This window comes from Zalophus californianus, chromosome 8 (assembly GCF_009762305.2).
Source record: "Zalophus californianus isolate mZalCal1 chromosome 8, mZalCal1.pri.v2, whole genome shotgun sequence".
Classification (NCBI taxonomy): Eukaryota; Metazoa; Chordata; class Mammalia; order Carnivora; family Otariidae; genus Zalophus; species Zalophus californianus.
The window spans coordinates 24,024,349-24,049,327 of record NC_045602.1 but is presented as its reverse complement, the minus strand read 5'-3'; the positions used below and the strand labels follow the sequence as shown (position 1 = coordinate 24,049,327).

Genomic DNA, 24,979 nt, shown 5'->3' with positions numbered 1-24,979 from the left:
GAACCCCTCGTCCATTTTAGTCCTGGAATGGCTGCAGCCTATGGTTGCCCAGCAGAGCTCCCACTCGGAGCCCCCTCCAGAACCAAGTGTGGGTCCCCTCTTCTCCCCACAGAGCCAGCTACTACCGAAAGGGAGGCTGCGCCATGCTGCCCGTCAAATGGATGCCTCCAGAGGCCTTCATGGAAGGAATATTTACTTCTAAAACGGACACATGGTGAGTCTTTCCGCTGCCCTCCTGCGGGTCTTGCTGAGGGCCTTTCCCTACCGCTCTTGAGCCAAGTGCTCCCACACTCTCCCACGGGGAAGAGTAAGAGGAGACACATCAACGCACCTCTGCCACAGGGGCTGTCAAATGCTGGCATGCATCTGAATCAGCAGAAAGGCCTGGTAGATCACAGATTACTGTCCCCACCCTGAGAGAATCTGCATTGCCAGCAAGGGTCTAGGGGATGCCGATGCCCCTGGCCGGGGACTACACATTGAGAGACACGTGATTTATTTTTTCTTTCTCACCTAACTACAAAGTTGGGGTTTATTCCAGGAATGCAACATTGAGTTAAGATTAGAAAACTTGATCAGTGACATTCTCTCCATCAACAGAAGAAAGGAGAAAATAATTATCAGCACAAAAGTGCTACATGCTTAGGGGTGTTGAGACCCATTTTACAGTTAAAACTGAGAGTGGAAAACACGGTACGTGAAATCTCCAGAGTTTACTCGTCCTGCAGCAAACTGACCTTTGTGCTCCCAGACCAACATCTCCCCATGTCTTCCCTCCTCCCGCCCCTGCAACCACCATTCGCTCTCTACTGCTCTGATTCCACCTCCATGTGAGAACGTGCAGGAAGTCTTTCTGTGCCTGGCTTATTTCACTTCACGTCAGGTCCTCCAGGTTCATCCACGTTGTCACAACTGGCAGGATTTTCTTCTCTTTTAAGGCCGAGTAATATTCCATGGTACATATCCATGCCACGTTTTCTTTATCCATTCATCTGTCGGTGGATATTTATTTATTTATTTATTTTTAAAAGATTTTATTTATTTGACAGAGGGACACAGCGAGAACAGGAACACAAGCGGGGGGAGTGGGAGAGGGAGAAGCAGGCTTCCCGCTGAGCAGGGAGCCGGACGTGGGGCTCGATCCCAGGACCCTGGGATCATGACCTGAGCCGAAGGTAGACGCTTAACAACTGAGCCACCCAGGCGCCCCTGTCGGTGGATATTTAGGGGGCTTCCGTAAGTTGGCTATTATGAATAATGCTTCAGTGACCTTGAGACTGCAGATATCTCTTCGAGATACGGACTCTTATTTCCACTGGCTGTATACCCAGAAGCGAGATAGCTGGAGCTTAAGGTAGTTCTATTTTTAATGTTTTGAGGAAATCTCCATGCTTTTTTTCCATATAATGTCTATAAGAGCAACACAGAATTTTAAAAGGCAGATTAAACCTGTGCTGTCTGCCAAAATACACACACACACACATGCATGCACACACACACATGCACAACACTAAAGGGAGTCTTTTTAGTTGTATAAAAACCCACAAGGACAAAAATGACAACAATGACAAAAGTTTGGAAACTGGGAAGTTTATGCACAAGTGGTACCTTTCTTGGGAGACTGGAAAGTTGATATCTAGGTCCAGAAACAGCCTGGTTCACTCTGTGCAAAAGCCCCGGAAAGGCCCAGAAACTGAGGGTGCCAGTCACCCCTGGCCATAGAGTGCTGCAGACAGGAAAATCAGTTACAGGTGTGTTTAAAAAGTAACCAGATCCTTGGCCCATTCCCTCACCCCCTATCTGTCCCCTACCATCACCCAAAACCAGGGGTTCCCTCTGTGAAGAGACTGAATTAAAGCCTTTCTGGTCTTGGGCACATTAGACATTACTGAGGATGAATCCTCTACTATAAACAGGGATACATATTTTTTAAGTCTACCGACTTCAAAATGTGTGCCCTCCTTCTTCCCCTCAGTGCCAAGAACGCGGCCACGGGTAGGAGTCGATCAGAGAACTCCTCACTCGAGGAACTGACCAATGAAGAGAAAAACTCCAGATACTGCAAGTGGCAGTAGGCTAAGTAATGGCCATCCAAAGTATCAGGCTCTAATCCCAGGAACCTATCATTGTTGCCTTATAAGGAAAGAAGAGTCTTTACAGATGTGGTTAAGTTGAAGATCTTGAGGTGGGACAGTCATCCTGAATTATCTGGGGGCTCTAAATGCCATCACAAGAGTCCCCATAAGAGGCAGGCAGAGGGAGATTCCACACACAGAGAGGAGGAGGGGACAATGTGAACAGAAATAGAGGCTGAAGACGTGTGACCACAAGTCGAGGAATTCTGGAAGCCTCCAGAAGCCAGAAGAGGCAAGGAATAGATTTTCCCTTGGAGCCTCTGGAGTGAGTGTGGCTCTGCACACACCTTGATTTTATCCACCTTGATTTTATCCTGGGATACTGTGCTGATTTTGGATGTCTGGCCTTCAGAGCTGTGAGAAAACAAACTTCTATTGTTTCAAGCCACAAGTTGGCGGCAGTTTGTTACAGCAGCCACAGGAGACTGATACACCCAGTGAAAGGTACAAGCCAGCTGCCCCCCAGTGGACAAGATCTACAAGAGCTTCCCATCGGCTTTGCAATGTCCCAGTCATAAAATATGAACAGCCAGCCAAGAACCAAAAAAGGCTTGAGAAAAGAGTCTAATCTGAAGGAAACAAACATAAAGAGGGAACTTGGAGGAAGAAAAATACAGAAAGCTTAGGAAAACTTGTAAAAACCATAATATCGTCGGGCGCCTGGGTGGCTCAGTCGGTTGAGCGACTGCCTTCGGCTCAGGTCATGATCCTGGAGTCCCGGGATCGAGTCCCACATCGGGCTCCCTGCTCAGCGGGGAGTCTGCTTCTCCCTCTGACCCTCTCCCCTCTCATGTTCTCTCTCTATCTCATTCTCTCTCAAATAAATAAATAAAATCTTAAAAAAAACCCATAATATTCTCAGAAAGATAAATTATTGCAACCATGATCTAAGGATGAAAGATTTTTTAAAACAAGGTTTTTAGAGAAAAAAGCTCTTAGAAATAAAAATAGGAAAGAGCCCTGAAAGAGATGGAGCATTAGTCTCCGGAAGCTTGTGTGAGCTGCACACAGCAACGTCAGGTCAGGTGACCAAGGTCAATATCAACAGTGTTAGATCATGTTGATAGCGTGTGCCTTTGATGTGATGTGATGAAAATGACATGTAACCTCTGTGGTCTTTCTCCCCACACCCAACAACTCCGGTCTAATCATGAGAGAAGCAGACAGATCCCAATTGGACATTCTACTAAAGCCCTGACCAATACTCCTCAAAACTGTCAAGGTCATCAAAAACAAGGAAAGCCTAAGAAGTTGTCACAGTCAAGAGTAGCCCAAGGAAACATGACAACAAGATATAATGTGATATTCTAACGGGGTCCTAGAACAGAAAAAGGAAATTCAGCAGAAGCTAAGGAAATCTGAATAAACTATAGGTCTTAGTTAATAATGATGCCTTAATATTGGCTCATTAATTGTAACAAATGTACCATATGAATATAAGATGCTAAAAATAGGGGAAACTGAATGTGGAGCCTGTGGGAACTCCGTGTATTATCGGCATCATTTATTTACAATCTAAAACTGTTCTCAAGAAATTTATATTTTTAGTATGATGATAGATATGCAAAAGTACCAGAAAGTTTGGAAGACAGAGTTGAATAAATCTTCTAGAAAATAAAACAACTAGGGGCGCCTGGGTGGCTCCGTCAGTTAAGCGTCTGCCTTCGGCTCAGGTTATGGTCTCAGGGTCCTGGGATCGAGCCCCGCATCAGGCTCCCTGCTCAGTGGGGAGCCTGCTTCTCCCTCTGCCTGCAGCTCCCCCTGCTTGTGCGCTCTCTCTGTCAAGTAAATAAATAAAATCTTAAAAGAAGAAGAAAACAACTATAAGCAGATGGGATGCATAGGAAAGAAAGGAAAAGAAAATTAAGAGGATTAGACCATTAGGTCCAATTAGCTGACAAACAGGAGTCCCAAAAAGAATGTGCAGAAGAAATGAAGGGAATAAAAATATCAAAGAAATAATTCACGAAGATTTTCCAGAACAGACAGGCATACATGTCCAGAATGAAAGCATCCAACAAGTGCCAACTGCAGTGGATCATGAGAGCCACACAAAAGCATGTCATCATGAAATATTCAGACCAGTGGTGATCATGATTCTGTAAGCTTCTAAGGAGAAAAACAAAATAATCGTAGTAAAAAATGGTCAGAGATAAAAACAGAGCATCCAGATGGCATCGAATTTCTCAACAGCAACACAGGAAACCAAGAAGACAACGGACAAAAGTCCTCCAAATTGTGAAACCTGTGTGGAAATAACATCACGAGTTGGAGGAGCCACAGTGAACAGAGTCCCTCTCTGACCCATGTTTGACGATGTGAGCAGGAGCTTTGTTGTTTTAAGTCGCCGAGATCGGACTTACCCAAACCCAGTGGATCTCGGTGTGGTCCTCGGATCAGCAGCACCAGCATCACCTGGGATGTGTTAGAAGAGCAGGTTCTTAGCTGCCCCCCTCAGGCCGAATGGGATAGGAAGTCTAGAGGTGGGGCCAGCAATCTGTGTTCTAAGTAATTGTGCTGAACACATGTCTCTCCTACGTCTCAGCAATCCTACCTCCAAGTGTCTGCATTAGACAGAGGTCGACAAAAATGGACTTGGGCAAGGATGTTCGTTTGCAGCATTGTTTATAATAGAGAAAAAGCACAAAGCAACCTAAGTACCCCTCAAATGGGTGATGGAAAATAAACTGTGGTTTACTGATATCACGGAAAACTCTTTAGCAATATAAAAGAACAACCCAAAGCTACATGTATCCTCATGGATAAATCTCTGTGCAGCCTTGAGTGAAAGAAAGAAAGACAAGTTCCAGAAAGGGATGGAATATCATTAAGTATAATTTTACAATACAAAAATCAAGTCTATCATACAGATTCTTTACGGTTTATGCTTTTACACATTGTATAAACTGTGAAAACACATCTGTGTTTTCTAGATTCTAACTTCAGTGCGGGAAGGGGAGGGAGGAAGAGAGGAGGGAGGGTGGGACTTAACTGTATTTATTTTATTTCTTCCAAAAGAAAAGGAGACTAAGCACAAATAAGACAAAGTTTTAACATCTCAGTACCTAAAGAACTATTAAATTACATTTCCTTCTTAAAGTTTAGATTATTTCCTAATTGAAACCTTTAAAGACACAGGTAAATTGCATAGCCTCGGATACTGGTGAGTGTCAGGGAGACAAAAAAGCAGAGGATCAAGAGTGGAGGGGTGGAGCGGCCCCAGGAGGGAAGCTATTTTATTTTATTTTTTTTTTTAATTTTTTATTGTTATGTTAATCACCATATATTACAACATTAGTTTTTGGTGCAGTGTTCCATGATTCATTGTTTGTTCATAACACCCAGTGCTCCATGCAGAACGTGCCCTCCTCAATACCCATCACCAGGCTAACCCATCCCCCTACCCCCCTCCCCTCTAGAACCCTCAGTTTGTTTTTCAGAGTCCATCGTCTCTCATGGTTTGTCTCCCAGGAGGGAAGCTATTTTAATACAGATGGTGGGGAAGGCTCCATGGAGGAGGTGACAGTCCAATGCCTGAATGGCAGAAAATCTGAAAGACTTTCCAGGCTGAGGAGGAAGTCAAGTATAAAACGTCAGTGGCAGGGGCAAGATGAGCTTGTTTGAGGCATGAAAACAAGCTTTCATGGCTGGAGCTAGTGAGCACGGGGGCCAGTGGTAGCTGAGTTAGAAGGGCAGGCAGGGGCCAGACATGGAGGGCCCTAGGAACCAGGTTAGGGGATGTGGGTTTTATTTAGCACCCAATAGGATGCCCCTGAAAGGCTGGAAGCCAGCGTTTGACAAGATCCTTAAATATATATATAATATCGGGTGCCTGGGTGGCTCAGTCATTAGGCGTCTGCCTTCGGCTCAGGTCATGGTCCCAGGGTCCTGGGCTCGAGCCCCGCGTCGGGCTCCCTGCTCGGCGGGAAGCCTGCTTCTCCCTCTCCCACTCCCCCTGCTTGTGTTCCCTCTCTCGCTGTGTCTCTCTCTGTCAAATAAATAAATAAAATCTTTAGGAAAAAAAAAAATATATATATAACATCACTCTGGCTGCTAATGAAAAGAGACTGGAGTGGGACAGGGGAAGATAGGGAAATCCTACCCACTTCGAGATAAGAGAACAGAGGGGCTAGGCTTAGTGGTGGCAGGGGAAGCCATTAGCAGTGGTGGGATTCAAGCTCTGTCTTGAAGGTGGCAGACAGGACTAATGAAAGTAGGCCGTGGAGTGGGAGGTGTGGAAAGAGTGAGATCAAGGACAATTCCTAGGTTGGCCATCACTGGAGAGAACAAAGGAGATGGGTTGGGTGCGGAAAGAGCTTTTGCACAAGTCCAGTGTGAGATGTCTGTAAGATGGGTCAGTGGAGACGTTGAGTGGACTTCTGATCTGTGAGTCTGAGGCTCGAGGAGAACTGCAAGAGACAGTGGAATCAGATGGCTGCATATTTAAATACAATACAGTAACCTTTTTTTTTCTAAGTATAGCTGACACATGATGTACAGAATGGGAGTGGACAAGTCTACACATTACGCTGTGCTCCCCACAAGCATGGCTACCATCTGTCACTGTAGAGCATTATTACAACACCATTGACTACATGCCCTCTGCTCTACCTTTCATCCCCGAAACTTACTCATTCCATAACTGGAAGCCCAATACACTTTGGGCTCCCAGTTTTCCAAAAACTGTGCTCCACACCTCAAGACAATCTTCCAGGTATGAATAAAGGAAAATAAAATGTAACTTTAAAAGACTGATAAGCACAGCACAACTCATAATTTTAAAACCTTTTCATCAGATTATCTTCATTGATTCAAATTTTTAAAGTAATTTAATCAGCAATCACTTAACCTGTTTCTATCATTTCAAGCAAAGCAAGTTTAATACCGAGAGAAGGAGAGTGGGATTTTTTAAAATACTTGTTTTTATTTGACTTGGAATGTTTACTGCAAAGCTGTGGGACCGATTGCTTCTAGTTAGGACAGGCTTATAGGTAAGTAAAAAACATCTGGCAGATAAAATATAGATTTACTTGACCTGTAAGTTTGCTAGACAAAATAAAAGATGACCAGTTAAAATTGAATTTCAGATGAACAGTGCATAATTTTTTAGTATAAGTACATCCCATACAATATTTGGGATATACTTATATTCTAAAAGCATTTCTTGTTTGTCTGGAACAAATTTAACTGGACGTCCTGTATGGTTATTTGCTAAATCTGACAACTCTCCCTACCTGAAATTATCAAAATTCTATGACCAACACTACTTCTTGCTTCTTTGAACTCCAAACCAAGAAAATAAACATCTGTTTGCCATCTATATGCTGCTTCTCTCAAAGATACCACAATCTATTTCTCTAGCTATCTAGACAGGCAGAAAACAGATATATGGAGTTCTTGAGGCCTTACTGCCAGGCTTTTGCATGATTTTGCTTATTTTGTTTTGCCTTGGAGGAAGACAAACCACCAAACAGAGAAAAATACGTACCAGGCAATTTGTAGGTTCCAGAGTCGAGGGATCTAATAACGTATTCCAGTCTGTCTCAGATTAATTGCATAATAACCTCTGCTTCAGCCTTCTCACCTGAAAAATATGGAAAATATCTTTGCCCTATGCTCCTCACTAGAGTCTGAAATTTCACCGAGCCGATGTACTTTTTGTTCCTTCGGAGATGGAGTAGCTGTAGTTCTCTAAAGTTTTTGATAGAATATTTATAACATCCAAAAACTACAACCAGATACAAAAACAAAGATAGGCGCGCTTTTTTTTTTTTTTTTGGCCAAAAAGCTAATAATGAAATTAAAGTTTTAAAATAGAAATTTTAGTCAAAATATGAAAGGAGATGATTCTGAAACATGATAGTATCATTTTAAAGTTCATTTAAAATAACAAATGAGAATTCAACTATATTTATTTTTTTAAAGATTTTATTTATTTGTTTGAGAGAGGAGAGAGAGCATGAGCAGGGGGGAGTGGCGCGGGCCTCAATTCTGGGACCCTGGGATCAAGACCTGAGCTGAAGGCAGATGCTTAACCAACTGAGCCACCCAGGCACCCCTTAACTATATGTCTTTAAAAAGAGAAATAATCAAAAAAGTGCCTACCAGATATTAAAACATAAATATACAAAGAGTTAACATAGAATGGTATCAATGCAAGAAGCAGACATAGAGATGAAGCCAACAGAGAGCCGAGAAATCTGTTTTTACTCACAAGTCAATAGTAAGGGGAAAAGTATTCATGCATAGTGTTAGAAGAGTGGTTGTTTGCAAAACAATTCAATTTAGAACCCTTACCTCACACCACACACCAAACTAAGTTCTCAGATCCAGCTGGAGACGAAGAACAAATACAAGAAAACAGCAAATACTCACCTAATCTTTAGTGAAGGGAGGATTGCCTAATCTATAAAACAGATGGAGGAAATCACAAAATTTTTAAAAAATAGATTTGACTACCTAAAAATAAAATCTTTGGTAGTTTTAGAAAGCAATTGATAGAAGTATTTCAATTTTGGATAAAGGTTAGCATCTCATAAAGTACGTCTACAAACCAAAAAGAAACTTGATAAATACCAGAACAATATGTAGATACAAATGGGCAAAAGATACAAACAATTCATAGAGGAAAAAAAGGAAGTGAATTAATAAATACTTGAGAAAACACTCAACCATGTTAATTATCAAGTCAATATAATTTAAAAGATTCTACCATTTTTTTCCCTTAAAATCAGTCAAAGTTGTCATTTTTTAATGATACTCAATGTGGGTGAGAGTGTCTGATGCATTCCTGCACAATGCTGGCTGCTTGTGATTGGAATGACGCGTTTGGAAGTGTGGAAGTGGACAATAGGGTGCCAAGAATTTTTCAATGTTCATATTCTTTTGATCTAGTAATTTGATTAGAATTATCCTAGATTTTACTAGATTATCCTAATCGTAAATTTGAGGGATTTGTCCTAAGGAAATTGTCCTTTTAAAAAATGCATCACAGATTTAAAAGCTGTTCATCAGTCTTTTGAATATTTTAAAAATTGAAGACAATATGGAAATGATAAGGCAAATTGTGGCACAACTACTCAATGGAATGTTTTATGGCCATTTCAGATGTTTCTATGAGCACAGAAAATGTTTATGCTCTAATAGAGATTGCAAAAACAGTCAAGGTTCAAAATTGCATTTGAAATATAACTGCAATTATGTAAAAGAAATCTAAGTACAGAAACGACTGGAACAAAAAATAACATGCTAACCATGGTTATCGTTTTATAGAGCATCACCTGTGGCTGCTTTCTCATTCTTTTTTTATTTTTGTTCTCCGTATTAAGAATTCTCAATTGTGGAAAAATGTGTAATAAAAAATTTAACATCTGTGCGTATATATGTGTGTGTGTATGCAAACCCGTACGATCTCTTCTGTGTGCAGGTCCTTTGGAGTGCTGCTGTGGGAAATATTTTCTCTTGGATACATGCCATACCCCAGCAAAAGCAACCAGGAAGTTCTGGAGTTCGTCACCAGTGGAGGACGGATGGACCCACCTAAGAACTGTCCTGGGCCCGTGTATGACTCTTTTGGGAAGATTTCTACGAGTTGCTAAGAACAGTTTTTCTTTTCAAAAAATATTGCAGCCACACATGATTTTTTTGTTTTAAGATGGAGGGGCAGATAGATGGCTGACCTCCTTTAATATGCCCCAGGATAGGAGTGTGTCTGTGACTTCAGTGAGGTGGGTTAGTCTTCCGGCCCCTCGAAAGCAGTAATGTCATGCCTGAAACGTTATCCTCTGTCTGGCTGGAGACTGTGGACTCACCAGGCTGACGTTCCTCAACACCGCCTAGGAGTCTGTGTCCCGGACTCCCCACCGTGCTGCCCTGCACCATCTGTCTTAAGTCTCCTTTGACTATTTCCATTCCCTGCATTTTCTGCTGTCCTGTCTGGCATCCCTCACCTCCTTCCCACAACCAAGGCAGATGGGAAATATAATTAGAATATTCTTCCCCAGAGGTGCCTTTAATTCAGAAATGGAATGAGAGGAGCCATATTTCACATAAACACCAGGATGTCTGTTAGGGAGCTTTGGTGTTCTAATACCTTCGCACCTGGGCACCATTCCTTGGCCCATCAGCAGAGGGCAGCAGATGCCAACCACATGGGACCTAGCTGAGTTGTCACTCTCCAAGACGGTGCCACCTTCTGGTCCCCCTTAGAGAAGTGCTGGGGAAAAGGTATTCACCCCTCTTTCTCCTGGTTTAAATTAGCATCTTTGCTCTTCTTTTAGATACCGGATAATGACCCAGTGCTGGCAACATCAGCCTGAAGATAGGCCCAACTTCGCCATAATTTTGGAGAGGATTGAATACTGCACCCAGGTATAAGCATTTTCCCCTTTGACCAGCATTTATATGAAAAGGTGGCAAATACCAAACTATGAAATGGAAGTTAAGCCAGCCAGAAAATAGGAGTTATTAATGATCACGAGAATGACTGTTGATCTATGAAGTAAGCTGACTGGTACCTCAGTTTGCCCGTTTTGTAAATAAATGCCGGTCACTGCCTCTTCCTTCTCTGGCACATGACGCAGCTGCAGACACCCAACACTATTAGGGGATCAATTCAGCTCACAAGTATGAACTAAATCCGTCCCCGTCCTGGATAACTAATCGTTTTTTAGACAAAACTGGAGCTCCAGAGAAGTGTGGGAAACACGTGTTCTCAAAGAGCTTATAGCGTGGCTAGAGAAATAATAATGTGAAATAATTAACAATATGTAATTGTAAAATTGGGTGCCCAGTGATAACCACTAGAGGGATTCAAGGAAGGAACAGAGTAAGCTGGAGAAATGTGAGCTCATCAATAGCATTAGTACAGGGTCTGTAACACACTAATCACTTTTCCTGTACTTCATTTTAGCCTCAGTGAGGTACGTAAAATATCCCCATTTTCCAGATGAGTTGAGGCGTGGAGAGATTTTCCAAGCTGCGCACTTTCCTGGCCGTACCGCTGGCCCTTATGCGGATCCTTCTCCCGTTTCCTTCAGAAAGGACTCTAAATTTTCCCTTTCTAAAACGCTATTTTAGCAGACCCTGTCTCCTACCTCAAGAGAGGAAGAAGCTGAGAATTCATTCCCTCCCCCCCCAATCTGTGCATGGACACTGGTTCTCAGCCCCCTCCCCACATGTCAGTGGAGGGGGCAGCCCCCCTCCCTCAGAGGAGCCCTTCAGCCTGCACCACCAGCTGCCCCCTCAGGGGCGCTCCCTCCCTCCGGCAGTATCTCCTCTCCACACATCTGCTTCCTTCCCTGCCTCGGCTCTCATTCTGCCAGGATATGTAACTCTGGAGAGTATTTCAGAAGTCGCATAATGAGCCACTACCTCCCTAAATCGCCCATCTTGGTTGTGACAGAAGCCATATACATGTTCAAGCCACCTCATTTGTTCCTAACACCACTGTCCCACCCTTCGACTCCTTCAGCTCAGAAGGGAGGGGACTGGCCTTTATCTGGATGGACTTCATTGATCAAGTTCTATGGGGTTCTTTCAGAAAACTTGCTGTCTGATGAATGGCATTTTAGGTTATTATGTTGTAATACTAATGGAGTATACCCACTCAACTATATATACTTTGGAGTAATTCTTCTCCCAAGCATATAACATCCCTCTTTTAAAAGATGGTAATTCTGTACAAGCATATTTTGAATGACTCCCCATAGAGAATGAATAATTACCCAGGAAGGACCTAAAGAATAAGGGAATCAGAAGGTAGTTGTTTTTATTCTTATACTCTTTTTATTGATGAATGCTGGACCAACGTGTTCTTCTGCTACACTGAAGCAATGGTTTTCCCAATTTGCACAAAATATTAAAGAATTAAATTCCCCCAAGTTTAAGTTTCCTTCCACAGATTTTCTTCAAATCTCTGGCAACTGCTTCTGCTTTTCTGTATTACCATCCATTGCTGTAAAAAATGATCTAGCACAGAGCTAGTTTTGTGAGTGGTGTTCCTCATGGCACTGCAGTTCTTTCTGGGCTTGACAAAGGGTCCGGTCAGATCCAGACCAGATCAAGAACCACTGTGCTATCTGCACACAGAATGGCACGATGATGTAACACAGGAAACGTCATCATCAAGTGCAGCCCATCCAAATATGATGAAAGTGGAAGGTAGCTAGGAAGAGAAGAGGTAAACCTTGTGAGCCAACACAGCGTGTGTCTCTCCTCCCCTCCCCTCGTCCTGCATGCGCGCGCGCGCGCACACACACACACACACACACACACACACACCTGAAGTCACAGACTCTTCTTTTCAGCAGAAGGGATTTTATTGGGAATGGATTGGAATAATTTTTCTAAATCCATGAATCTGTAACATTTGCCCAAAGGTGGTGTCTGGAAAGCCACTCCCCTGTGCCAGACACCTCTAAACAAGTGTTTACCCTCCAAGCTCTTCAAGGATGACGATGACCTCCCATTTTCATCTATTCCCTGGGGCCTATGAATTAATATATTCCCAATAATCACTGGGTGGTCTCCTCATCCAGAAAAGAAGTCTGGATGAGACCATCGCTAAGGTATCTTCCAGACCCAACGATTTTGGTCTGTGATTCAACATCTTAATCGGTTCATTTCTCCCGCCTGTAGGACCCAGATGTGATCAACACGGCTTTGCCCACAGAGTATGGCCCACTCGTGGAAGAGGAGGAGAAGGTGCCCATGAGGCCCCAAGACCCGGAAGGTATTCCTCCTCTCCTCGTCTCTCCTCCGCAAGCCAAACGGGAGGAAGAACAGGATCCCGCTGCCCCGCCCCCCCTTCCTTCCACTTCCTCTGGCAAAGCCGTGAAGAAGCCCACAGCAGCGGCGCTCTCTGTTCGAGTCCCAAGAGGGCCAGCCGTGGAAGTTGGACACGTTAACATGGCATTCTCCCAGTCCAACCCGCCATCAGAGCTGCACAAAGTCCAGGGATCCAGAAACAAACCGACCAGCCTCTGGAACCCAACGTATGGCTCATGGTTTACAGAGAAACCCACCAAAAAGAACAATCCTCCAGCAAAGAAGGAGCATCAGGAGAGGGGAAATCTGGGGCGTGAGGGAAGCTGTACTGTCCCACCTAACGTGGCACCTGGCCGACTCCCGGGTGCCTCTCTGCTCCTAGAGCCATCCTCGCTGACTGCCAACATGAAGGAAGTGCCTCTGTTCAGGCTGCGCCACTTCCCGTGTGGAAACGTCAACTATGGCTACCAGCAGCAGGGCTTACCGTTGGAGACCACCTCTGGCCCCGGGACCGGTCATTACGAGGACACCCTTCTGAAACACCAGCCTGGGCCCTGAGCCCCCCTGGCCCTCATTTCTCTTCCTTGGGAAGCCTGAGCCCGTGGAGGAGGGCAAGGTCATGGCTCCAGAGACCAAACGTCACTTCTTATTTTGTGCCAACTTGTTTTGAAGTGCCCCAATACACAGCTCTATTTTCAAAATGCTTTAGAAAAAGGTTTTGAGCATGGGTTCATCTTATTCTTTCAAAAGAAGAAAACATCGTAGAGACAACTGATAACTGCAAGGCCCCGATTCAGTTGCAGAAGGTTTTTTTTTGTGCATGGTTGACGTCCACGTCCTCCTGCTCACTCACATTGTGTGTGCTCTGCTCAATTCGGTCAGCATTAGCTGCTCATGTGGCTCCGAGTTGGAGTCACAGGTGTTTCCTGACCTTGCGGGTGTGGACCCGGACCACTTGAACGGGGGAGGGAACAGAAATAAAGGAGTTACTTGTCAGGAGCCGGCATGGGGAAAGACGCTCTTTACTGGGAAAGGAAAAATCACAGACAACTAGCTGAAATGTCCCTTTAGGTGATGTCTGGATGCTTCCGATTGTGCCGATTCGCTGATGATTATAAACACGTGATGAATAGTTATGGTGCGATAGAGAAAATGCGCATATGCTCATCTGAATGAAAAGCAGATATTCAGCGTACTTTGAGTATGATAAAGACCCAGTCCGTCCAGATCCAGACATTCAAACATCCTGTCAATATACCTCATGCCTTAAGAAAACCCTCCTACTAAAGGGGGCCTGAGTGAGAGGTTTCCTACCGGATTGAAAGCTCGAGATTTGAGTTCTTACTAAATTTAAAACTTCCCACTAATTAAAATCAACTCTGATCATTTAAAAGCAAAATTTGTAAGCAGCAGTGATGCATCGAAGCCTAGACACATGCCCCTTCATGGGCCTAGGTGTTGTTCCATCCCAGGCCCAAACCTTCCAGCAGTTTCCATCACAAAGGTTAAGCACAGGGACGTTTCCACCTGCAGTGGCAGGCGAGTCACTGGACACCCAGGCCCTTGGTGGTCCTGAGAGGTGCAGCGTCCACCCTTCCAGTGTCCATCTACCTTCACCCTCCTGCAGCATGCGATCCCAGCATACAGGGGAACACTGATTTGCTCACATAGGCACAACATCCTTGGTATAGCTACCAAATACAGATGGAAACAGGACTCCCCCTCTGGGTGGCAGAGGATCAGCGGGGCACTGGAGTGTGGAGATGGACATCGGCACGCGATATTGGGGGCTCCGAATTTGGGTTTTCACAGCTGACATTGATTTCCATGAAAACGAACTGCGAATGGGTTAAGTTTTCCACACACATACTTAGGCAATAATGCTTTATCGGTGACCTTTCATTTCATTCTTTCCTTTCTGGTGGTGGCTGTGCTGAAACATTGCTTTGGGAGGAGAGCATTTTTCCGTGACTTGTCAGGCTCTAAGCATCCCCAAGCGAAAGGACTATTATATATATATATATATATATATATATATATATATATATATAAAACCACCTTTTCCCCACCTCCTCACTCTCCCCTAGGTCACGAGTATCGCTGTAGATGTGGGAAAGCCATTCTGATCCAGGCCCACACTAGACAAGTGTCCATTCTGTTTGAGGCAAATGCCTCGCCCTGGTCGGGGGTCCTGCACATCTGTAGAAGCACTCATACCCTGGACGCCACTTTTCCTTTATCCTAACTGCCAAAAATATTCTCACCAGACCACAGATCATGCTGAAACATCAACAAACTCATCTCTAAATAACCATATCAGTAAAGTTTTGGCTCATGCCACGTGCAAAAGTAAATAGTCTAATTATATGATCTAATTCATAAACCACTAGCGGGGCCCAAGAATGAAACACTGAGAAACACTCTCCTAAAGGATAATGACAGAGGAGCTGACAAGACCTGAGAAGAACAATTTCATTTTGTATCTGTAACACCAGTAAACAGTTAAACAGGGAGCATGCTACATGGTTAAATAACCAACTCTTTATTGTCATTAATGGGGAAAAAAATCGTATCCCTTCCTCTTCTTAAAAACTACAAGTCCATTACATTTTCAGGTTGTGCCTTACTACCACTGAGTTTGATTTGCTGATTCTAATTGTCTTCATTGGTATCAATTTTCATGTAAATGATAGTCAAGTCTTAAAAGCCTGTGTACATGGATAAGTAAATAAACAACTCCACACTGAGATATTATGGCCTCAAGATGTTTCATTTAATTCGCTGTAAGCCCCAGGTATCACCAGGACTTTAACCTGGACTAGTGCCCCCTCGGTCATGCTCCAGCCACACGGCTGTGGCAATTCGCCTAGATGCTGTGGATGCTCTTGTCCAGTGACTGATAGAAGAGTCCTACCTAGAGCATGAACAGGCACAATTAGAGTTTACAGAAAGCCATGTTAATGAAACCATAAGCTAGAATAATGATTTATATTCCATGTCTATAAAGCAGCTCATCAAAAGTGCACAACTTGTACCACTGGGAAATTGGCAGTTTGTAAGGGAATGACCAGCTTAATATGTGGCAACTCAAAATTACAGCAAATTTCAAAAGGGCGGGAATAAGCTTAATTTTTCTTGAAGACTACGATCTACTCAGTGGTCAAAAGACTGGATTCTCTCCCACCAGTTAGGTTGTGAGTCCTGGCTCTCCTTGGGGTTTCACACCTGGCCTGGCTGTCCCTGTCTCCATGTACAATGAGGAGAATGGCTTCCTTTCCTCATGGCCCCTCGGGGAGATTACAATCTGTGTCTAAGCACGAGCACTCCTTCGTACACCCCTTCAATTCCCAAGTGATTTGGGCTGGGTGTGGGGGAGAATTTCAAAAGTCAGAATGTGCCTATCCACCCCTGCCTCGCTACCACCAAAGCGCCATGTTTGATTTCATCTGTCACTTGTGTAATCACAGGAACAAGAACCCTACCAGCACCCAGTCCTTTTCAGCTCAAACGACTGTAAAGACTCTACCACACTTAGAACTGTTTAAATGTTAAAAATAAACATCACAGAGAGGAAGGTAATCAGCTTGAGTAATTAAAAAAAAAATTCTCTGGCATCTTCATATAATACTTGGCAAACTCTCTAGCTGTAAGTTATTATGTAACTCTAGGTTACCTTTATTCCACTAAGAAATCCTAAGTGATCAGGCTAGTTTAATAGATTTTCTCCAATAAGAGCAAGATTCACATTCACATGAGCTTTGGAGACCTAAAAACAAGATGCGCATGAATTCAGACTACCCTTGATAACAGACTCCCTATGACAAGATTCATAAAACCATATGAAGTGTGTTGTCACTCTGTCTTTAGCTAATGATTTTTTAAATGGGTCCCCAAAGAACATACAATTTGACTTTCCTAAGTTCATTGCAGCAGATGGTTCCCCATGTTGTGCGAATATGTTGTGCGAACATGCAAAACAAAACCCAGCATTCCTGTAATCCTCCACAGGATGCCCTAAAATAAAAGAGAATTATTGAGAACAAACAGTAAGGCTTCTATTAAGATTCGGTTTTCCTTTCGTATTCTGAGTAGGTGTATTTAATTTTTAATGAGCGACTCAAGTACAAAGCTATTTTTAGCTCTAACTCAACTTTTGAAACACTGAAAAAGCTCAGTGTAAGAACACACTATACATGCAACGGTGGGGGCAAGGAACAGGAACTACAACCACAAAACTAAAGCAATGACTTCCCCCTCTTCGGTATTCAGTTAACGTAAAACGAGTGTGCTACCCTTCCCCGTGAAGACGGCACTACAGGCCAACCTCGGAAAGCCTGCAAGCACCAAAGTCCGTATGCCTTGTGCTGGCCCCATATCCACTTCTCAGAGGCCTCTGTTCCACACCCGCCAGCCATCTCCCTACGCCATCCATCTACCGAGGCTCTTGCCTTCTTGAAAGCAATTACAATTATTTATCCTGCCCTCCCTCAAATGCTCGTTCACAGGCACGTGGCAGCTGGTATATGTTAGGTTGAAAGGCAATCTGATTAAATGAACTCCCTCGACACCTCAGCAACTAGTGTATGTTAATAGCCTCTAGAATATTTACATTCTACGAAATAGTATTTGCCAGTATAGGTGAGTAGCAGATGGACGATATACTACTTTGGATGGGTTGGCACTACTTGGTATCTGAGAGACAGAGGCAGACGGGTCAGCCTCGACTGCAAGTACCCTTACACCCCAGTGACTCCAGCAAGTTCCGTGAAGCCTCGCTTTCTCATTTCACAGCATTAACTGTTTGGTCTCAAAGCCCCTTCCAAGGCAAATCCCAGCAGGACTGGTGTGTGGACGCTTGTGTGTCCTTTTCCTTAATCTTAGCACCTTGACTCTTGACTCTTCATGCATTTAGAGCCGAAGCCAATTAACTCAGTGCGCCTTCCCAGTGAGCCAAATTATAGTCTTTATGCAGAAGTAGCCCAGAAAGTTTAGTATCAGTTCTCTGTTTATTCTATTCGAAGATCTCTTTAACAAGTCATAAAATTATTAACATAGCAAAAAAGTTAATTGGGTGGTTTCCTGAAAGCAGCAAAGCTGCCAGGGCTAGGAGAACTGGGTTCGTTGAATGAACTGTACGCCTTCAGTGCCGTAACACTCATTTCTCTCTTTTATGTCTGCTACAATTGCAGACTTATTGGCAAAGTGGAGTGATAAAACTTATCTTTGGAGGGCTTGCCATACCTGATATTTCACGATAGGTCTGATGCACTTCCTGTCCATCGTCAATGAGCACCTCCCAGGCTCCATTCCCAGAGCCAGATACAAAGCCCAGAATAAGCCACAAGTTTTGGGACAGGAGGTGTCTGCTGAGTCAGGCATCCCTAAACAAGTGTCATGGTGCCATTACGGTAAGGAATTCATTTATAACAGGACTCCTCTCTCCCAGCCACAGAGGATCGGAGAGAATCCCTCTTTTCAGGTTTATAGACACACCCACAGCAACTGGATGGCCATTTTTTGAACATGGGGTAAATAATATAGCTTTATAGTAGATCTAGAACTAGGGAATCCCCAAAGAGAGCCCACTCAAGTATCTCACCGAAAGATAAGATTGTGAAGACTTGCCAGCAAATTTTCTACATTTTAGTACTTCTAATACTTCAGAAAATTTTAAAAAATCTAAGCCCTTTTGCATTATTCCAAATAATATTTATGGTATATTTCACAGTTCTCAGAAGAAATAGAGTGATATTACAGACAGATTCTTTTGGCACACATGTGCACCAGTAAGCAGCTAGTGAAGTTTTGTGCAAGGCAGGAAACGTGCAGAGCATCACCTGGATTCTCCTTTGGTCACGCACCAGGCAGCGTGAAGTGAGGCCTCCTGAAACTTCATGCACCTTCTTTATTCCCTAAACTCTATTCCGTTCAAGAAAAGGGAAAGAGCACTTGAGAAAATTATAATCTTTTAAACTCATATGTATAATCTATTGGAATTCTTATTAGAAATTCGCTTTTATTAAGCAGTTTCAATTAAAGGACTGAAGTTTGACACTTTACTCTTCTCTGTTGTCTCGAATGCAAAATTCACTTGCCCTGCCATCAACATGGGACTTTTTCAAGATTTTATTTATTTGACAGAGAGAGACACAGCAAGAGAGAGAACACAAGCAGGGGGAGTGGGAGAGGGAGAAGCAGGCTTCCCGCGGAGCAGGGAGCCCGATGCGGGGCTCGATCCCATGGGACCATGACCTGAGCCGAAGGCAGACGCTTAACCGACTGAGCCACCCAGGCACCCAATATGGGACTTTTTGTGACTATTAAAATTCATTTTAAAATCCATCTTAGGATGTTTTTTTCCAAAGACGCTGGAGAGTAACACCTATCCTTCATGACGAGAACTGTGAGGGACAGCCATTATCTGGAACACTGTGGACTGAGATTTAAGCTGAATCTCAGACGTCATATTAGAAAGAGAGTGCTGGAAGCTTTGTGTATGATTTGAACACGACTCATTTCTTTGTCAGTCTGATTTGTCAAGTGAAGAATAATTAGTTCAGTCCTCAAGAAGGGAAGTCTGAGTAAAGCCAGCCTGAACTCTGGTGGACTGGATTTGAAAGAACGTAAGCTCTGAGGAGATTGGCTCAGGCTCAGGAGGATGCAGCCTCTGGGTATTTACACCTCCTACACGTTAGAAATGCTTAAAATTCAAGTTCAGTGCGATACAAGTAAATTTCTGAGACTCCCTATTTAATTTCATCTATCCAGTTCAGACAACTCTGACAGAATACCCAATCCTGAGACCATATTCCTCCAGACAAAGAAGCCCGCAGGGGTGTGCAATGCGGGTAAATACCTAGTACCTACAGGAGCAGCAGATTTGTCTGTCTGGGTTCATTCAGGATTTTAGAGCTGAACTTATGCCAGATTTGTGAGCATTTTTAAAATGACACTAGTGATCTTTAGGAACAGATTCTATTTTAAGCTAAGAGCCTCGATTTAAACACCTGAAATACCTTTGCTAACATAACTCAGAACTCCACTGCCCCCTCAGCACCACCATGACCCCCACCCTTCCCTGGGTAGTAGATGATGAAAATGTTGAAACTTGCTGCTGCTGTATCATGAAAATTTTATTCATTGTAAGATATTCTAAAGGAACAAGAGGCGGGGGGGAAATGTTCCCACACCTCTTGGTGCCCTTCTCTGCAAGGGAGAGGCCATAAGCAGAAACTCAGCTTCATTCCTACCAAGCATAATGAAGATAAAGCATCATCAGTAACAGGTGCCCACCAACCATAATTCCTCCGCATATGCTTTGTTTTTCCCTCCTGTGAAAAGGAAAATTAGCAAAAATTTTGGCAGAGGAAATCCTTTTTGCCTATGCAAAGGCATCATATTCTGCTTATAATAAAATCTTAATGTGTCCTATTTAACTTGTTCGGCCTACAAGCGTCATTAGGAATGTCCTTTGTATATTCAAGCAGCTTATATGTGACAGTGTTTGTAAATAAGGGCCTATGTATCAAGGGATATTAAATAATTACTAAAAATATATGTGATAATGTGAGTTTTGTATCAACTACTGCATTTGTATTATAAGTATAGTGAAGCACAGGGTATGAATAAAAAATTCTCCTATTGATTGCATTGTGGCAATACGTAGAATCATTTAGAAATTGTCCAGTGAGTAGTTACAATTACTAGATCCATTTCTTAATTAAGAATGATTCTTAACACGTTGGGTCTCTAGCCATTGGTCAATGTGGCTTAAATAATATTATCACATATTCTAAGTGGAGAGGTCCAAAATGAAACTCTGAAATAAAAAGGTTTGGCCCCAGAGACCAATGCTGTGCACCACTCAGTATCTGACCATACATATGACGACATTCTCTGGATTACGGTCCTACCAAAATAGAAATTCAAAGCCATCCCCAGGGAAACACACACACACACACACACACACACACACACACACACACACGCGCCTCCTCCCTTTCTCTTACCCAGCCCCTGGCATCCTTCTCTGCAGGTCACTGTTCTGGGGGAAAGTTAGACTCCCATGATTCAAACCTTCCTTGTCCCCTTCCCTCCCGTACCGAGCACAATTACCTGTTCCATGGCCTGGTCTCTTGAGGCCACCTGTCTGAAGCTAGCTAGATAATATCCCTACTTTAACCATCAATGGCCTTCATTGCCTTTGTTCATTCAACAAGCATTCACTGAGCATCTAACTAGGTGCAGGTATTACTCCAGGTGTCAGGGATAAAGCAATGGACCAGTCAAATCCATCCCTCCACCTAGTGAGGGAAGAGAGAAATAAGAAGCAAAAAGTCTAGCCTGATCAAGGATGGTAAATACGAAGGAGAAAAATCAGATACGGAGTGGGGGTGGTATATACGGTTCTGGACAGAAGGGTGCAAGCGTCTCAGACCAAGACTGCAATGTCTCAGAGTTCAGAGTTGGCAAACATCTGCATCTGAACACTTTTATGCACCTAATATTCCCACCAAATTACCCTAAAATAAAAAATAAAGCTTTGTAGTAGAATGTAGGTAATTATTTATATTTTTTTAATTTAAATTCAAAATAGTCTATCCTACCCTAAATAAACAAATGAAATCGCATTGGTATAAAAGAAAGCGAAGCAATTTTAGAAAACTCTAGAAACCCGTTCTTCTCTTAAATGGCTCTCTGTCCATCAAAACGAGACAGTAGGAGGGTGGCTAAAAATATAACTTTACTTGCTGCCTAGAAAGCATGATACTTTTTAAGACCCTAGAGGGCCAGGACAAATCCAAGTCATTGCGGTAAAGACAAAAAACGAACGCACGGGGCCCATGCACTGTGAGTTACTGAGAGAAGGCGCGATGCGGAAGGGGGACGACAAGGTAACACTCCAAGACCGAAACAGCTTCCCTTTTTTATTAATGCTCAAGAATTGAACTGTGAATGACATTTAGTAAGCAAAACACAAATGAAAACACTTCATTTGTATGTATAGTATATGTAAACATACACATTATATGGATTTAATGATCCTAATCTAAATATGAGAACAATTGTTTCCCTGACCTTAGAGTCGGCATTACTGTTTCTTAGAGTGTTTCATATTTAACAGGAAGAATTATGGACACCCAAGTTCAGAGTAATCATGAATTCCATATTAAGGTATAAATAGAGTTTTAAAGAAATAAGCTGTATAATAAAATAAGTTTACTTTTGAATTGCAATACAGGCATTTTCTTCAATCAATAAAAATATTCCTTGATTATAAAGCAGCCATATTTTGCAAATGTATATCAGGAAAATAGCTCTGGCAATATTTGAAATACCACACTTCTTTTTAAAAAGGCAGCGAAGCAACAGAATTTAGATTTTAAATAGTATATTGCAAAATAGTTCAACATATTATTTCTAAGCACAAAGCGACCTCCATTCTAAAGGATACTTTTAATCTTATAAAGTAAACTGTTTCAATATTTCTGTGTCGTTTAAAGGCTACATATCTACACTAAAAGATAAATCTCTACACATATAAGACATAAATGTCAATACATATCCACAGCACAAATGTTTTACATTATATCACTATATTTTGAAGCCCAGTTTGTTAACATGTGCTCAAAAAGAAATACAAAAACATGATACAGTTCTGTAGCTTTGTAACAGGCTGAATTTTGCAACAACTGAAAACATAAAAACAGCAAAGGTAGCAAACACAACACCAGTTTTATGATTAGAACCAAAAACATCGAGAAATCATAAACATTTAAATAACTATTATATTCTTCCTAACACATCTTAATTTATTCTCTTCTCTTAAATATAATTTTTCTAAATGTTTTTCATATCCCAGGAAGAAATAATGGCAAATTCTCCACAAAGATGAAAGTGCATTGTTTTAAAAGTGCTTCGTGTGTGTGTTTTATAGGTATGTCCAATAAGGAATTAGACAAGTACGTGCAAAAAATTCCAATTATGACTTGAATTCATAAACCTAATGATGGGGTTTTGTAGTTCATTCAGATGAGGCAATTGCCAACACAGAAGAAAAATCTGTGATTACATACTTTGTGTAGAGGAAAGAGCACGAGCCACAGGTCAGGAGACCCCCATTCTATTCTGAGCTCTGTTAATCAGCTAGTTAGACACTCTGGGTAAAAGAACTGCTCTAGAACCTCCATTTCTCTATCTGGCAATAGCTGAGAGGCTCAGCAGAAGAGCCTCGAAGGCCCATTCGACTCCAGAGTTTTAACATATCTCTAGATGAGGCATTCCTGAAAGGGCAAATCATTTCCAAAAAAAAAAAAGAGAGAAGAAAAATACACTAATCATAAGCTGCTCTTCTCTTACTGCACTTATTAGTACAGAAAGAAAAACTCCAAAAATACTTGACAGAAAAAAGGATGTGACGGTCATATGTTAACCAAAGCCTGTGAAAACTCTCACGGATGACAGCCTATGAAAAATCCAGTATTATGTGCAAAAATGAAACCGAGTAAGCAACGTCAGTTGGTTACCTAAGGGCACATTTTTTTCCCTAAGTCTCAGAATGTCCTTGGCTCTAAAGCCTTAAAAGCTCTTAAAAATGCTTATTTTGAACTTATTTTAAGAGAACCATGGTTCCCATGGTTCAGATTTCTAGCTTTCTAAAGGAGTCTCTCTGAATTGTTATGTTTTTTTTTTTTTAGGAAGATAGCTCTATTTTCAAATCTAAAATAATGGCTAAATAAATAAACCATTGGCCATGGGCTCTTTAGGCATGTATATGAGCTCAGTGAATATGTTAGAAGTTTAACTCAACAATTCTCATCCACAAGCTTTGACCCATTTATTCCCCGATAGGTTACTCTGCTTGGCCTAACTAAGACTCCGTGGTTTGGCTTACAGGTGAAATAGCGCGTGTCACCCACGGCTCCGTCATTCTTCCCCTTGGCATTTCGAAGCTCAAGTCCAAGCCAGATTCCAGAAGCAAAGTCAGTGGGGCCCACATACCTAACGGTCCCCATCTCATTAGAGCTGGTGAGGAGGACCTGGGACCCCTCGTGCAGCTTCACGCTCCCTTCCCCGCTCCCAGCGGAGGTGGTGCTGCCCCAACTGCGGCGCAGGGCAGGTCTCGGTCTGGCGGAGGGAAGAGCAAGGGGACGGCTTCAGCAGGAAAGCAACACAAGCCATCTGTCAGATCCCTTCCCACCGCCACAGTCACGATTCATTCGCAAAACAAAATACTCTCTGTTCACACCCTGATTGTTTGTATTCGAAATAGCCACCTTAGGATATACTTTTGTTCAACATTTGAAACATTTTTCTCTCTTGGCTATTTTAATAGTACCCTAATCTGGATTCAAGATTTCACTAGCAATTTCTAAATACACACACACACACACACAATTTTTACTTTCTGTAAAAATAGCCACTAGAAAAAAATACACTTGTAACTTGTTTAACTGCGCTCAATTATCAAAGCAAAAAAAAAAAAGAACGTAGCATTAGGGCTATGGTAAATTAAAATGACCTTCTGTTCACTTTTTAAACATTTATTTACCTGAAAAACAATGTTTAGAAACTGCTCATCTCTGACTTTATAAAATAAATTTATATATATCTTCTATGAATGAACTCCAGCCACACTTCAGGATCTACCACCCTCCCTGTCACTAACAGTAAGGAGGATCTTAGTTTCCAGACACAGGACTCCTCTCCTTTTCTCTACAAAACGTTATTTATAATGAACTGTGTCCTGGCACCCACCACCAACCTGACCTGATAGCAAAAAACTACTGAGCAGGGAACTCATCCAAGGCCTCAAGCCAATACTGTCCCTAGCACCCTCCACTGTCACTGTGAAGTCGCTGAGCCTGGAACTCAATAGAAACATCACCAGGTTCTTGCTGCCCTACATGACCTGAGACTTCCCCAAACCACCACCACTGAAGCCTTGCAGGCTCCACCCGCGTACCACCTCTCCTCCAAAACAAAACCTCTCCCCGTTCCCACTGTAGAGACAAGGCAGAACCTGTTACCAAAACTGCATGGTGCCTGGAAGAAACCGGGTCCTCCTGGTTCTCTAT

General features: G+C 42.7%; 2 protein-coding genes across 17 annotated transcripts in view; one reads left to right on the top strand and one right to left on the bottom strand.

Moving 5' to 3' along the window:
- The window catches only part of ALK (ALK receptor tyrosine kinase), a 685,531-nt gene extending 670,626 nt beyond the window's left edge, over positions 1 to 14,905 (top strand). The window contains exons 26-29 of the mRNA XM_027621933.2: positions 113 to 214; positions 9,562 to 9,696; positions 10,415 to 10,505; positions 12,774 to 14,905. Coding sequence (XP_027477734.1) covers positions 113 to 214; positions 9,562 to 9,696; positions 10,415 to 10,505; positions 12,774 to 13,460 — 1,015 coding nt within the window. The 3' untranslated portion in view covers positions 13,461 to 14,905. The remainder of the gene's footprint in view (positions 1 to 112; positions 215 to 9,561; positions 9,697 to 10,414; positions 10,506 to 12,773) is intronic.
- CLIP4 (CAP-Gly domain containing linker protein family member 4) overlaps positions 11,914 to 24,979 on the bottom strand; it is a 94,068-nt gene continuing 81,002 nt past the window's right edge. For 8 of the 16 annotated variants that reach the window (XM_027621915.1, XM_027621912.1, XM_027621918.1 and 5 more), the window contains one exon: positions 22,277 to 24,029. In XM_027621915.1, coding sequence (XP_027477716.1) covers positions 23,708 to 24,029 — 322 coding nt within the window. In that variant the 3' untranslated portion in view covers positions 22,277 to 23,707. Of the gene's footprint in view, positions 12,301 to 15,079; positions 15,817 to 16,805; positions 16,917 to 22,276; positions 24,030 to 24,979 lie in introns of those variants that run through there. The other 8 variants (XM_027621921.2, XM_027621922.2, XM_027621919.1 and 5 more) reach the window with 8 other exon arrangements.